Genomic DNA, 12,994 nt, shown 5'->3' on the forward strand with positions numbered 1-12,994 from the left:
GCTTATCAGCTGTGTTCTTTATTTCCTTCCTCATAGCGTCCTCCAAATTTGTTACAGTAAAGGCTCCATTGAGGTTAGAAGTGGGGGGCTGAAGGTCACAGAACTGCTATTCCTGCAGTAGTAACTGGTGGGCCCTCTGGCAGTAGCGTGGAGTCTCAAGGAGCTATACTTTTCCTCAGCTGTATGCCACTAGGCAGGAAATACTTGGCTCTTTTCACTGATGTGGGCTGCTTGGCTCTTCTGCACACGATTTCCAAGGAAGCTAGTCAAGGACTTTCCAGTCTCTGTCCTGTTCCTTGTTAGTAGACTCATAACAAAAAATCTCTCTAGTGAAATGGCTGCAGTGGAAGCATAGTAGTGTGAGACAGCACGATGGTGAACCTAGCTGGTTTTTACTATATGGAGCTTGGCCAAAAAAGTAGCCCAAGCAAAACAAATTACATTTTGCCAGGGTACTGTAAAATAGGAACTGTCAAGAAGAGGGCAATAATTGCCATGCCTGTGAGGCTTAGGACTCGGTCAGCATGATGTGGCAGAAGATTGACCTTAGTAACTGTGCTGTTAGGAAATTTAGGAAGCCTGTGTTCCTCATGGTGCAGGTGAGGGAGCTGGGGAGCACAGCAATATGTTCTGACCAAATCACTTCCTCAGCATCTCTGTCTTCAAGGCATAAAACCTGGCAGAACTGAGCACAGAGAAGCAGCTCACTGTGCTGTGTGTGTCACCTTCCTGTTGTAAATGCAATATGCTTCCACTCTTAACCCCTTATGTACTTACTGAGTGTGTGGTGGGGATTGCTGATCTTTCATCAGGTGATGTTGGAAGAGTATTACTGATCTCCACTGAAGGATTCTCCTTTTCCTACAGCAGAATCTTGTGCAATCACTTAAGAGTAAGCTCTTCAGTCAGGACTGGCTACAATCCAAGTTCATGTCATCTCTACTTCCTTACCTCCCCCAGTCTTGGTTCAAATAAGGCAGAAATTTATTAAGTAGTTGGTGTGTTCTGCAGACCTGGCTTTTCCACTCACGTGTCTAGACAGGGCTATGGGTATTTATTTCTTTATAGGGCAAGTCCTGTTTTTTTTATGACTTAACTTAAAAATGGAAAATTGACAAAGGGAAGTTTTGCACAGAATTCCATGTGAAATCTTTGGAGTGTATGTGTGGAGAGCACGCATAACTGGTGTTAATGTGGCATAACTCTCTGGTCTCGGTACTGACTTACTGCTTAATGAATGTGATCCTCCTTTCAAAACAATAGGTTTGCAGCTGGCTTTTGAAGCAAAGCCTTAAGCTTCTCTCCAGCATCTCTAGGATCAGTCCACTGGGATGTTGAAATAAGGTTCTCAGATACTTCTGCTCTGAGCTCCTGTATGGGCAACTAGGTCTGTCTGGTGACTCTGGCTTCCTGAGCCTTCCATACCTCTCACTGTTAGCATTTCTTTTTGAAGGTGTTTAGATGTTTTACATACTTTCTCTTCCTTTTTTAGGTTTGGAAGGCGTTTTGAATCCCCTCTTTTGTGGCAGAGCATTATCATGATCATTACAATGTTACTGATGCTGAAACTGTGCACTGAAATTCGTGTGTCCAATGAGCTGAACGTGAAACGCCGCTCTTTTGCAGGTCAGTGATGGGAATTGGCTTTTTTAGGATAAATATCTCTGAAAATATGGTGTGCTCTACTTTCAGTACAAAAGTTCTGTGTTGCAGTCCAGTCTCCCCACTGTAGCACTTTCTGAACTTTTTTTTTAAACTGCTTATTTTCCAGGTAAAAGTGTACAGCTGAAATTTTATTTCAGACAGGTCTTGGTTCAGTCTAGAAATCAGAGTTCTCCCTAATATTTCACACCACATTCTGAATATAGAGCTAGTTGTTATGTTACTGTGCTAGCCTGGATTTTTTAAAAGATCTTGGCTGGAGTAAGAAGCTGTTTTCTTCAGCTGTACTTTTTACCAAGTTCTTAGTTATGATCTTATGCTGTTATCTAAATGTTGTAATTGCAAACATTTGCTTTTGTAGATAATAATTTTCTATTTACTTGAGTTACTGACCATCAAGAAACCAGGTGCTTCTTACCATGGTTGCAAAACTATCCTTTTTTTTTATTTTTGTGTACCATTTCCTTTGGCTTCAGTGTGAGATTAGTTGGGATTTATGGGAATTTTCTCATATTTTTTATTTTGGTTAATTTTGATAATTTCGGTTGGGACAGACTATTATTCTCTGTTTAATAAAATGTTCAGTCTTTGTACAAAGTCCTTACTTTTTTTGCTGCAGATAAGAAATGTGAGATTGGGTAGATTTTTGTTTCTCTGTGTTGACTTTGACTTACAACATTTTATGTAACAGCTTATTACCAACAAGAACAGAATTAACACTGTCAGCTTTCTGTCAGTTGTTTTGCCATTAAGGATGTATAATTTATTCTCTCCATCTGTTCTCTTCCACACTTCCTAGTAATTGAGGGTCTGATCCAATTCCAGATATCCACAGCCATCATTAGAAGGCAGCAGCTCCTGGCTGTGCAGTAGGGTAATTTATCTAATAGCTAAGGAGGCTACTTCCATTCCCGCTCATTGTGGAGTGTAGTGAGAAACTATTCAGGTAAGTGAATTCATGTGGAAGAGGAGCTGCTCTCCAGCTTCCAAACACAAGCTGCTGTGTTCACAGGGGTTTTCAGTCTGGCAGGATGAATGACTTAAAAACTGCCAGATTTAGCAGCAGGTAAAATCCAGGAAGCATTTGGGAGGGGCACGTGTGCTTTCTTCCTCTTCTGCTGTTTGTGCTAGCGTTTTGTGGTGACAGAGAGGTTTCTCTGTTTGCCCTTTCTGAGAGGAAATTGTTCTTGTGCACATTTACACACACACACTTGCAGGCTCCTTCAGTAACCTTTGGACAGAAAAGGGAGACTCTTCAGTTTAATATATAGTGCTCTTTAAGCAACTCTCCCTGAAAGACATACAGTCTCCTAAGGGGTAATCAGCCCTTCCCTTGACAGATGGTAGAACCTCTTTTAGGTTGCATTGTATTATATAAACCTTTTTCCTAAAACTCATTTTGTCATAGGGAATTTGCTAGAGAGATGGATTTTTACCTACTTGTGGTCCTTAATTATTTGTTTTCATAGAAAGGCTTGCGTCTTCCTACAGGCACTGAGAATACTTGGAATATCTTTCTTACATGGATTGATTTTTAGTAAGGACAACTGTATGATGGTTTAGAATAAACATTCAGGTGCATACAAAGCTCCTTTCAAGTTGGACAGAATGATAGGTTTCAAGCACAATACGAGTAGGAGTGAGAACTGTGTTTCTAATCAAACACCTAATCTTATCTTTAAAGTTTTATGGTGATCTAGGCAAGCTGATAAGTCTGTGTACTTACTTTCCTTCCTTATAGTTTGCTGGGGCAGTGAAGAGCTAGGTTTGAAGTCATTGTTTTTTTGTTAACCTTGCAGAATCCTAAGGGAAGGTACAGCATTTCTGTATGATAATGTAATTGTTATTTCTCACATGGCTAGTATTCATTGTAAACGTTTTTCTTTTCTATCCTCCCTTTGAATGTTTCAGCAAAATAATCCAAAATATTTAGAAAGAATAGAATATTTCAGTGGAAGGGAGTTTGCTGTTTTCTTATATTATTTTTAAATGTGGTATTTCTTCCAAGTGGCAGAAGTATGTTTACCAGTGTGTTTTCAGTTATGTGGGAATTGCCTTTTTTCCTTTTGTTTTTATTTTCTCACAAATTAGGTCCCTTAAGTAATAACTAGTTCAGAAAGAATCTGCTTCCTATCTTGAAGCATTAAGAAGCAATCGCTTCAAATCCTGACAAGCTTGTTCTGTGTTCTTTATCATGTTTTCTGGTGTTACTGGCTTAAAATACCCAAAATGTCAATAGCTATTCAGAACATACAAAGCCATTCAGTCAATTTGCTTGTACTTTGAGTTGTAGGGTAACTATCATAGCATGAGAAATGCAGTCTCCCTAGATTTTCTAGTAATGTTTGATCTTTTTTCTTTTTATTTATTTTTAGACTCTATACATAGAGAACTTTAAAAGATCATGTGAATTTTCTTAAATTTTTTCCCTTCTCACAGTTACTTCTAAATTATGGGATTTCCCCCCACTCCCTTTTAGTATTGCAAAATGAAATTAAGTTGAAAGTGGTGCAACCCATCTTGTGCTGGTGCTGCCTTCTCTGATTTTTTGTTTTGGATGCAGAGACTTTATCCTTCAGTACACACCAATTGAAAACAGAGGAAATGCTGTTCATATATCCAACTGTTCTATTACTTTTTTTTTTAAACTTGGACTGTATAGCCTGTTTTTAACAATTCAGGTTGAAAGGAGAAAGCCAGCACCCAAATTAGGCAAAATACAAAACTAACAAATACCCCAATTTGATTTTAAAACCTCCAGTGATAGGACAGTTCTCTCTCTTGCATGAGAATGCGTTGAAAACTACATGGGGTCCTCAGGTGAAATCAGCAGCCATGAACAATAGCTTCTTATCGTTTATTTTGTATTCAACCTCGCTGCATCTTAAGTGTTCTAATGCAGATCTTCTGGTACCATTGTTGGGGTAACAACAGTTTTCCATATTTGTTCCCAAGTTTTAAAGTTGTATCTGTGGAGCCATATGTTGCTGCATTGTTGGCACAGTACAGAAAGGGCCAGGCTTCTTGTTAATTTTGTTGTTGTTTTTGTTGAAAGTATTTTAATATTTTGGGGCATGATGGTGCTACCATCCTAAAGAGCTGAATATTGAAATACAAAATGTGGATGTGCTATGTCTTTACTCAAGAACCAAGAGGTGGCTGAAGCAAAATTGTCACAGGTACAGACATCTGAAAACATCTGGTTACTTTTGGGAATGTTGGTGGGCCAGAGCAGTTTCTTCATATTCTTGGAGATACAGACACTCTCCTCAAATCAGCCTCCCACCTCTCTCCAGCAAACATTCTAGTAATGCCCAAGACGTTGTGACAGATTTTGACCCCCTTGAATGTATGAACTATACTGAAAACCAGTGGACAATATTTATTGAAAGGAGATTCTTGGACATCTCTCTGTACTTGTGCAGCCTGAGTTCCACAAGAAGAACATGGGCTCCTGTGGTTTTACATTATTTCCTCTTGTCATTCATCCAGTTTTGCTGGTTGACTTAATCTCCTTTGTAACTTGTATCTTATTATAGCACTCTGATCCTTTGAAGAGCTTTGGTTTTGGCACTGGAGAATTCTCTTGTGTAATATATGGGTTTCAACTGGCAGAGGAAGGTTAGAGTGGAAAAGGTTTAGCATGCAGCATTGTTGCAGATGAGGTCTGTTCTCTCTTCTTCTTGTTGGGCTTTGTGACAGTATTTTTGAATAGCATTTTCCACCAGAGGCAAGGTAACTACTGTCTCAGCTGTTAATACATACATATCCACACACCCTGTGTTGCTGAGGTAACAGGTTGTTTTCTCTGATCACGAAAAGTTAGAATTTATGTAGTCTAAAGTAAGAATCAAGCTGCCTGTTTAATTGTTTTTTAAGCCTTTATTTTCCCCTCATATGTACACTGCATGCTGGGTTGTGCACTGAGACTGTTCAGGGACTTCCTGCTGCTCAGTCCTATCTTAGCATTGTGGGGTGGGAGCCTTATAGAAAGCATGGGGACTAAAATTTCTGGCATGTTTTGGTCTGGCTATTATTTTTTAATGAATAAAATGTACTAACTGACTAAACTGTAGCTCAAATAACCACTGTTGCATTTAATCATAAAAGTCTGTTTGTCTTTTCTTTCTTTTTTTTTTCCCTTCAACTCTTTTTTTATGTAGCTGCAGATAGTAAGGATGAAGAAATCAAAGCACCTCCCAAGAGATCCTATCTGGGTATGTACTGTACAAACCCGTTCTGCCTGAAGTTGTCCCCTTAACCACATATTTCATGATTTGCTACTTTTTGTGATCATTTTGGGCAATGATTGCATGATCATTTCTATAGAGAATGTTTGCATTACCTTTTCTTGACATACTAAAACCTGGTGTCTGGTTTTTAATTTTTTTTAAATTTTTCACCTGCCCACTTTTAACTTTCATGGAAAAGAGGAAAAGATGCTTTCAGCTCTATTTCAGAAACCAATTCTTTGAAGGCAGTTGAATTGACTACATTGTGTGTCTTCCTTACTCCTTCCCCAAGCTGGACAAACAAAACAATGATTCATTTCTTCAGACTCAGTTCGCATTTTTTCAGCTCTAATGCTGAGGAAACTATGAAATATACAGCAGTATCTTTCAGCAGATATTTCACTTTGATATTCAGGCAAAGTGCCTGCATCCTTGTGAATATTCCTCTCTTTTTTATTATAGAGCAGCCTCAAAATTGCTATTTGGGAATTAGTAATGCCCAAGGTGAGAGCTTCCAATCTTCAGTTTCAGAGTTGGAATCTACGTTGTTTAATTTACCTAAGGAATAAGAAATATTAGGCGCAAACTAGCCTTGCAGTACTTTTCCCACTCTTTAATAGTTTGGAATGCCAGTTTTAGTCAAATAATTGTAGTTTTGTTTTAAATTAGCTGGGGTATTGCATCAGAGAAGTTATGCTGGCACGGAAGTTCCCCAAAATCAACTTTTAGTATATTTTTAACTGAACTGATTCAGAATCTTCTGTTGATACCAACTGTGTTCTGTTGCAGTTCTTGAGTTAGTGAAGGATCAACTCAACTGGCAATATCCAGGGCACAGAGGAACGTTACTGTGGCAAAAGGAGAGTCTCTGTATTTCTCAACACACAGTTAATCAAGCTGGAGTTAGCTCTAAGAAACTGCCCAAGAGTGGTATTAACCTGAGTGCTTTCTTGAAGCCATAAGGCCATTCCTGCTTAGGTTAAATAAGACTCTCTTTTAATGATTCATCTTCTGGATCTCCCCTTTCAGATTTAGGGGCAAAATTCATGCTTTGGGAAATTTATCAGGTTTTTTGGTCTGATACCAGTATTTTTGCAAAGCACCTTTTCCTTTTGTATTTTCAAAACATTATTTTTTCTGGATTTGGTATCAAACTGTTTCTGTTTGTCTTTAACTCTGGTTTGTGTGGTCATTCTCACTGGCTTGCAACACTAACCATTGGAATGTAATGTTTAAGCAGTTCTGTCTTCCATGTGCCTGTATTCCTGATGTCTTTTACTAGTTTCTAGCAATGCTTTATTTACAGTCTCAGAGCTATAAACAGTTGCCAGCTTCAAGTGGTTAAAATTAAACAGAAATAAGTAACTTAATGTGACCTTTTACTTATTTCAATCAATTTTTTTTCCTTGTCTTTTTGGTTAAAAAGTCATTTGTTGGTAGTTTGATAGCTTAAAAAGATGTAGAGTAAAGCACCACACATCTTAATCCAGCTGGTCTAAGTCTGAAACATTTGGTTAATAGGTATTACTTGAGGTTTGTTTTGGAGTTGCTTAGCAAAATGGAATGAATTGAATTATCGCTAAGGAACAAGACAGCCTTACACTACTGCTCTGAACTTAAAAGACTGGGTGGGCAAGTTAGAAATATGATAATTCTCACTGCTATAAAGAAATTAGAAATGTTTTGAGCTGTTTGTGTATAATGTGCATACAAAAGTATGTGCTGGTGGTATGAAGAGTGGGGTGCACAGTGCTGTGTGTCACAGCATATGTCATACTCAATTGACATAGGGCTTAACTGAGCTGTGCCCTGCAGTGCTGTGTTTTGCTACAGCTCTGGGGAAGCTCACTTAGAGATTAGCTGAGGGGAATACTGACCATCCTTTGAGGTGCTTGTGCATTCTCATGTCCTTTAATGAGTTTTAATTAAAACTTCTGCTCAAGAAGAACATATTGTTTTTTAATTTCCTTTGAATAGTTGGGTGGTGTAAAAATTTTTTCAATGTATTTTTAGGCTTCAGAAATTATTATAGTACTTTCTTTTTCTGGTCATGTAGTAAATTACTGTAAATGAAGATGTAGTAAATTCTGTCTGTAAATTATGATCTATGAAAACTATTTAGTTACAGAGCTGTTGAACAATTAGTCAGAAAATGTACTGGGCTACCAATGAATTTTAGGTGAACTTGTTAGATAAATACAGAGGCATTTGTTTGGTGCTTCTCCTTGAATAGAACTGAAGAGCTCCCTGAGATTACTTTAGGATTTGGTTTATTGTTGGTAGTTCAAGAAACCACTTAATGCCACTGTTTTTCCACATGTTATCTGACAAAGTCTTTATCTCTGTCACATGACTCTGAAAAGTGACTTTCTGTCAGTCAGTACTGAGAGAGAGTTGAGGGTGTGGGGGAAGGTTACTGCAGTGTGAGTAACCTAAAAAAAGTTACAGTAAGGTTGGCCCCAGGGTTTTCTGATTCCATACAGAAATAAAATTATTTTCCTTTTTTTTCTTGGTGAAGGAAAGATTAAAAAGAAGTAGCTCCCGTTCTGAAGGATTAATGCTTTATTTTCTTTGTTTTCTAATTCAGATACCTAGTTCTACCTAGTGCCTGGTAGCATGACAATTGCTGAGACTGAGCAAGGTGCAGTTGAGTTGAAATTTGGGTTTTTACTTGTTCCTTGTTTCATGATGAGATGATTTAGAACAAATGTGAATAAGTGTATTAATCTGTTTTGCTAAAATATAAATTCCATTTTGAGCCCTGTGAGTGTCGGAGACTGTTGGGGTAACAAAATCACTGAAGAAGTAACAAAACACGACCATAGTTCGTAAGAGGTTGTATTGTTTAAAGTTGTTCAGAGTGGTTTCAGTGTGTGGCAGGTGAGCCTCAACGTGGATGGGACTTGCTGGATTTTTTTTTCCTTCTAAGTAGGTGGTTAAGCATTTGGAAAGACATTTCTGGGATTTCCTTCTCTGTCTGAAGATGGTTTTATCACTTGCTATATTACAGAATCCTGAACCTTGGTTTTAACTCAAAAAAACCTTCTCTGATGTGATGAGTGTGATTTCACTAAATTTTAAAATGTGAATAATAAGAATTAGTGGTAATGGAACAGCAAAAACTTAGATTAATGGAATACCTGTTGCAAAATATTTGAAACTACTGAACATTTTTTATGGGGGAAAAATGTAAAATGTATGTATAGTTAACTTTGCAGACTTATAGCTGCATAGTAATGAGGAGAAAAGAGTAATGTGAATTGAGCAGGTGCAGGCATCTGCTGCAAGTTTCCACTGGCAGTGTGATAGCCTGACTCACACTTCCACCTCTCCTTTTGTCCGTGCTCTTTAGTTAGCTCAGGGCAGCAATTGGCTTGTGTTGTTCAACAGCACCACCACAGTGTTGACATATTTGAGAACAGCACTACTGCATTACATGTGCCATGAAGGATGTAAACTTTATTTAATCAGCTCTCTGACTTCTTCTGTTCACTGTTAGGTCTGTTTGGGCATCCTGCACAGCTTGTGGACGAGCACTGTGTTTTTCCAGGGGTGCTCTGTAAGTCCAGCCCTTCTCTGTCCAGCCCTAACACCCTGAGCAGAGCTGGCGACACAGCAGAGGCACAGCTTTCCTTGCTGGTTGTGGGGAGCACCTGGGTTTCATTGGAAGTGCTTGACTTCTGCACTGTGCTGCCCGGTTGAATTCCCTGTACAGCTGGAACAATGAGAGCAGAGTTGTTGCTGAGGTGTCACCACCTCTGTCTGTGCATAACTGAACATGGAAGTGCTCTTGGAAGGATTTTGATCCCTCCTCCCCAGGATTGTATGTATCCTCATTAGACTAATTTCAGAGTGCTTTTGTTAGTATTTTGGGGAGGATGTTCAGGAGAAGGGATTGTGATGACATGTCTGTGAGAAAACAGGATGCCAAAAGGATTTTTTTTTTGCTTGTTTTGCTTTGTTTCAATTTGTGGTTTGTTCATTTTTAAATTTTTTTTAAAAGTATTAAAAAATATTAATGGAGTTCTAGTTGTTGAAGAATTCAGGTCTACTTTGCCTGAGAAAATGGCACCTGTCTGCATTAACACTTGGGTTGTAATTCCTTATATGATGGGAACAGTTATTTCCCCATGTCTTTCTCTGCATCGATTTGTAGACCTTTTAGGAGATAAAAGAGAGTAAGAAATGGAGATTATAAACACATAGGGGCACTTTAAAATTTGTTTTAAGTAAATACTTAAATGGTAAACATTGGTGTCTTTTTAATACATAATTTTGGTTTATTTTTAGTTGATGTTGCAAAAGAGACCAACACAAGTCTGGAAAGTAATTTGTCTTTACAGATATGGGTTTGTGCTGGAGGTCTAAGATATTCAAGCATTTCAGAATAATTCAGTCCAAATAGAACCCTTGATTTTTAAAAAAATATTGTTTGCATACTGAACAGATTGAACAGAACTTTTTTTTGTATTAAACTACAGACAGAGAGGGAATAGTTTAATTTAAAAATTTGTTCCTTTATTTTCATAGGGAATTCGTCCTGAACCATTGCAAGTTCAACACTGAAATAATTTTCTTTCAGAAAACATGAGGAAAATGGGTTTGGATCAGTCTGTTTTCTGGAACCAATTTTATGTGTTTCCCAGTAGATACTCTCTTTCAGGCTTTGAAGTTCCATTCAGTGTAAATCTTTCTTCAGCCCCTTAGGCTAATGAGCCTCAAAATAAAAATTCTGTGGCCTTTTATGTCCTGTTGAAAATGTTGAAAGTGGTTCAGTAGGAGGGCATGCCTTTTTTGCAGGCTTATCTGGTATTATTCAGAAGGTATAAGAGGGAAGGATAAGTTTAAAGTCTGTATTCCAGAGAGACTTTTTCCTTTCAGAAAAGACAGCTGGAAAGGGAGAAACCCAAAGAAGGATTTTTGAGCCCTCTGAGCAGCTATGATCCCTGCCTCTGGCAGTTTGCAGTTTCCTTAAGGTGAGAGATCCAGAAATACACACATCCTCTGCAGTGAGGTGGAGGCATGAGGCTGATTTGCCTTCTGCCTCCCTGAGTGCTCTGAAAGCACATTCCTGATCACAGTGGTCAGGAATGAATTTTCTTTTATTTTCCCATTTCCCTATGCTGGAGGCAGCTGGCCCATGTGGTTATCTGGAGGGTGGAGGAAGGGGAGAGGGAGAATTGCAGTAAATCCAGAGACTTAGAGATGAAGTGGCGAGGGATCCAGGTGGACAAGTCACTCTTGTACTGCATGGCATGTAGCAGGTTTAGGCCTGAGAGACAGGTGGTGGCTTTGCATGAGAGTTAAGGTGGTCACCTTTAGAAAACCTAAGGGTATTTCTTTTTGTGGGTGTCTTGGTTTGGAAGGGAGCCTCCCGAGAAATGGGAAATGTAGCCCCCTCCCTCTGAATTGCTATAAATTTTAAATTAAGAGGCACTCAGGCAAAAATATGGGAGCAGGAATAACAGTTCTTTATTAGGGAAGAAAACAAAAAAATAAAATAAACAGTGCAGTAAACTAAAATAACACTGACAGAGTCAGAACACAACCTGACACCCTGTTGGTCAGGGTGTTGGTAGCAGTCCAATTAAATGGTGGCTGCAGTCCTCCTGGAGTGACAGGTGTGGTTCTCTTGAAGCAGGGATCCTGTAGAAAGGGTGTAGTCTTCCTCTGAAGTTGCAGTGGAAGAGGCAGCTGTTCCTCTGGGAAATGCAGTGGAGAAGCCGTGCCGGTGTTCTAGAATCTCAAGATTGGTAGGAATGTTTGGCTCCTCCCTCTGGGCAGAGCATGTCACAATGGAATGCTACAGTTCTTATCAGTCATGCAGTGATATTCAATAGCCTGTTATCAACAGATGTTTCCCCGGAGGGAGGATAGGTTGTGGAAGAGATAAGGAAAACTGCCCACTTAACAGAAGACAACTGCCATACAGATGGTGAATAGAATACAATTTGCTTGGCAATCCAGGACAGTGGGATGCGATGGAAGTGGAAGAGACTGACATTAGCTGCATGACTGATAGGTAGAGTATGAGGCAATAGCTCCCAAGTCTTAAAGTAATCTTGGATGTATTGTTCCATTCATGAACTGCAGACTTATCAGTAGTTGTAGTTAGCCATAGGGAATAATCTGGTGTTGTGGGCTCACCCTGGCAGGCAGCTCTTCCCAGCAGAGCCACCCTCTCACTCCCCTGCAGTGGGTGGGAGGGGAGAGTCAGAAGGCTAGAAGTGAGAAACTCCTGGGTTGAGGTAAAGACACTTTAAAGGGTGAAGCAAAAGCTGTGAATACAGGCAAAGCAAAATAAGGATTTAATTCTCTACTTCCCATTGGCTGGCAAATGTTCAGACATTTCTAGGGAAGTAGGAATTCATCATGGGAACATGATGGGGAGACAAAATCCATCATTTCAGGCATCCCCACTTCCTCCTCCTGAGCAGGCTGCTTACACTTTCTGTGATCACTTGATCAATGTGTGAACCAGCGCAGGCAGGCTCTACTGTGATTTGATTATCTCCAGAACAGGGCAGGAATCTCAGGCATGTTTGATAGGGTGCCTCTTACCACAGGCCTATGTTACCTAAACGTAGATGCTTGAGTTGCCTCTTGAAGAAAGGTGAGGTGATGAAATGTGGTATAAATCCAAAAAACCACTGTTTTTTCTGAGCCCAAGAAATGCGAAGGACTCTTCTCTGAATTCTGCTTTCTGGTTTAGTAGTGTACCAGAGCTGTGGAGCATCTGTTACTTCATGCTAGCACATGGGTCCTACTTTTCAAGTTGAAGTCTTGTCTTAGTATGCTTCACGGTGGATTCTTACTGGGTCTGCCAGTTATCTGAAAATGGAATGACATGTGTCTGCCAGGTAAACAGTTTTTTTTGGCTGCTGACCTGGTATTTTCTTTATGTAGGTAGCATAACTCAGAGAAGAGAGATCTTATTTAGGTGGTAACACTTAATCCTTTTTTTCTGAATTTTGGTTAGCACCAATGATGGTTGAACAGGTTCCTACTGATTTTGGGTTTTGTTTTGGAACTTAGATATTTTACCTTAATTTAAGGTAAAACTAGACTTGGTAGGCAGAGAGGTAATGTCCTTTAACAGA

At 39.2% G+C, this 12,994-nt stretch overlaps 1 protein-coding gene across 2 annotated transcripts in view; it reads left to right on the plus strand.

Moving 5' to 3' along the window:
- SLC66A2 (solute carrier family 66 member 2) overlaps window positions 1-12,994 on the plus strand; it is a 66,504-nt gene that overhangs the window by 8,121 nt on the left and 45,389 nt on the right. Inside the window, exons 3-4 of one of the 2 annotated variants that reach the window (XM_066544988.1) lie at window positions 1,493-1,626; window positions 5,826-5,879. In XM_066544988.1, coding sequence (XP_066401085.1) covers window positions 1,493-1,626; window positions 5,826-5,879 — 188 coding nt within the window. The remainder of the gene's footprint in view (window positions 1-1,492; window positions 1,627-5,825; window positions 5,880-12,994) is intronic. The other variant, XM_066544996.1, reaches the window with a different exon arrangement.

The sequence above is a fragment of the Molothrus aeneus genome, chromosome 1, assembly GCF_037042795.1.
Source record: "Molothrus aeneus isolate 106 chromosome 1, BPBGC_Maene_1.0, whole genome shotgun sequence".
NCBI classification, from domain to species: domain Eukaryota; kingdom Metazoa; phylum Chordata; class Aves; order Passeriformes; family Icteridae; genus Molothrus; species Molothrus aeneus.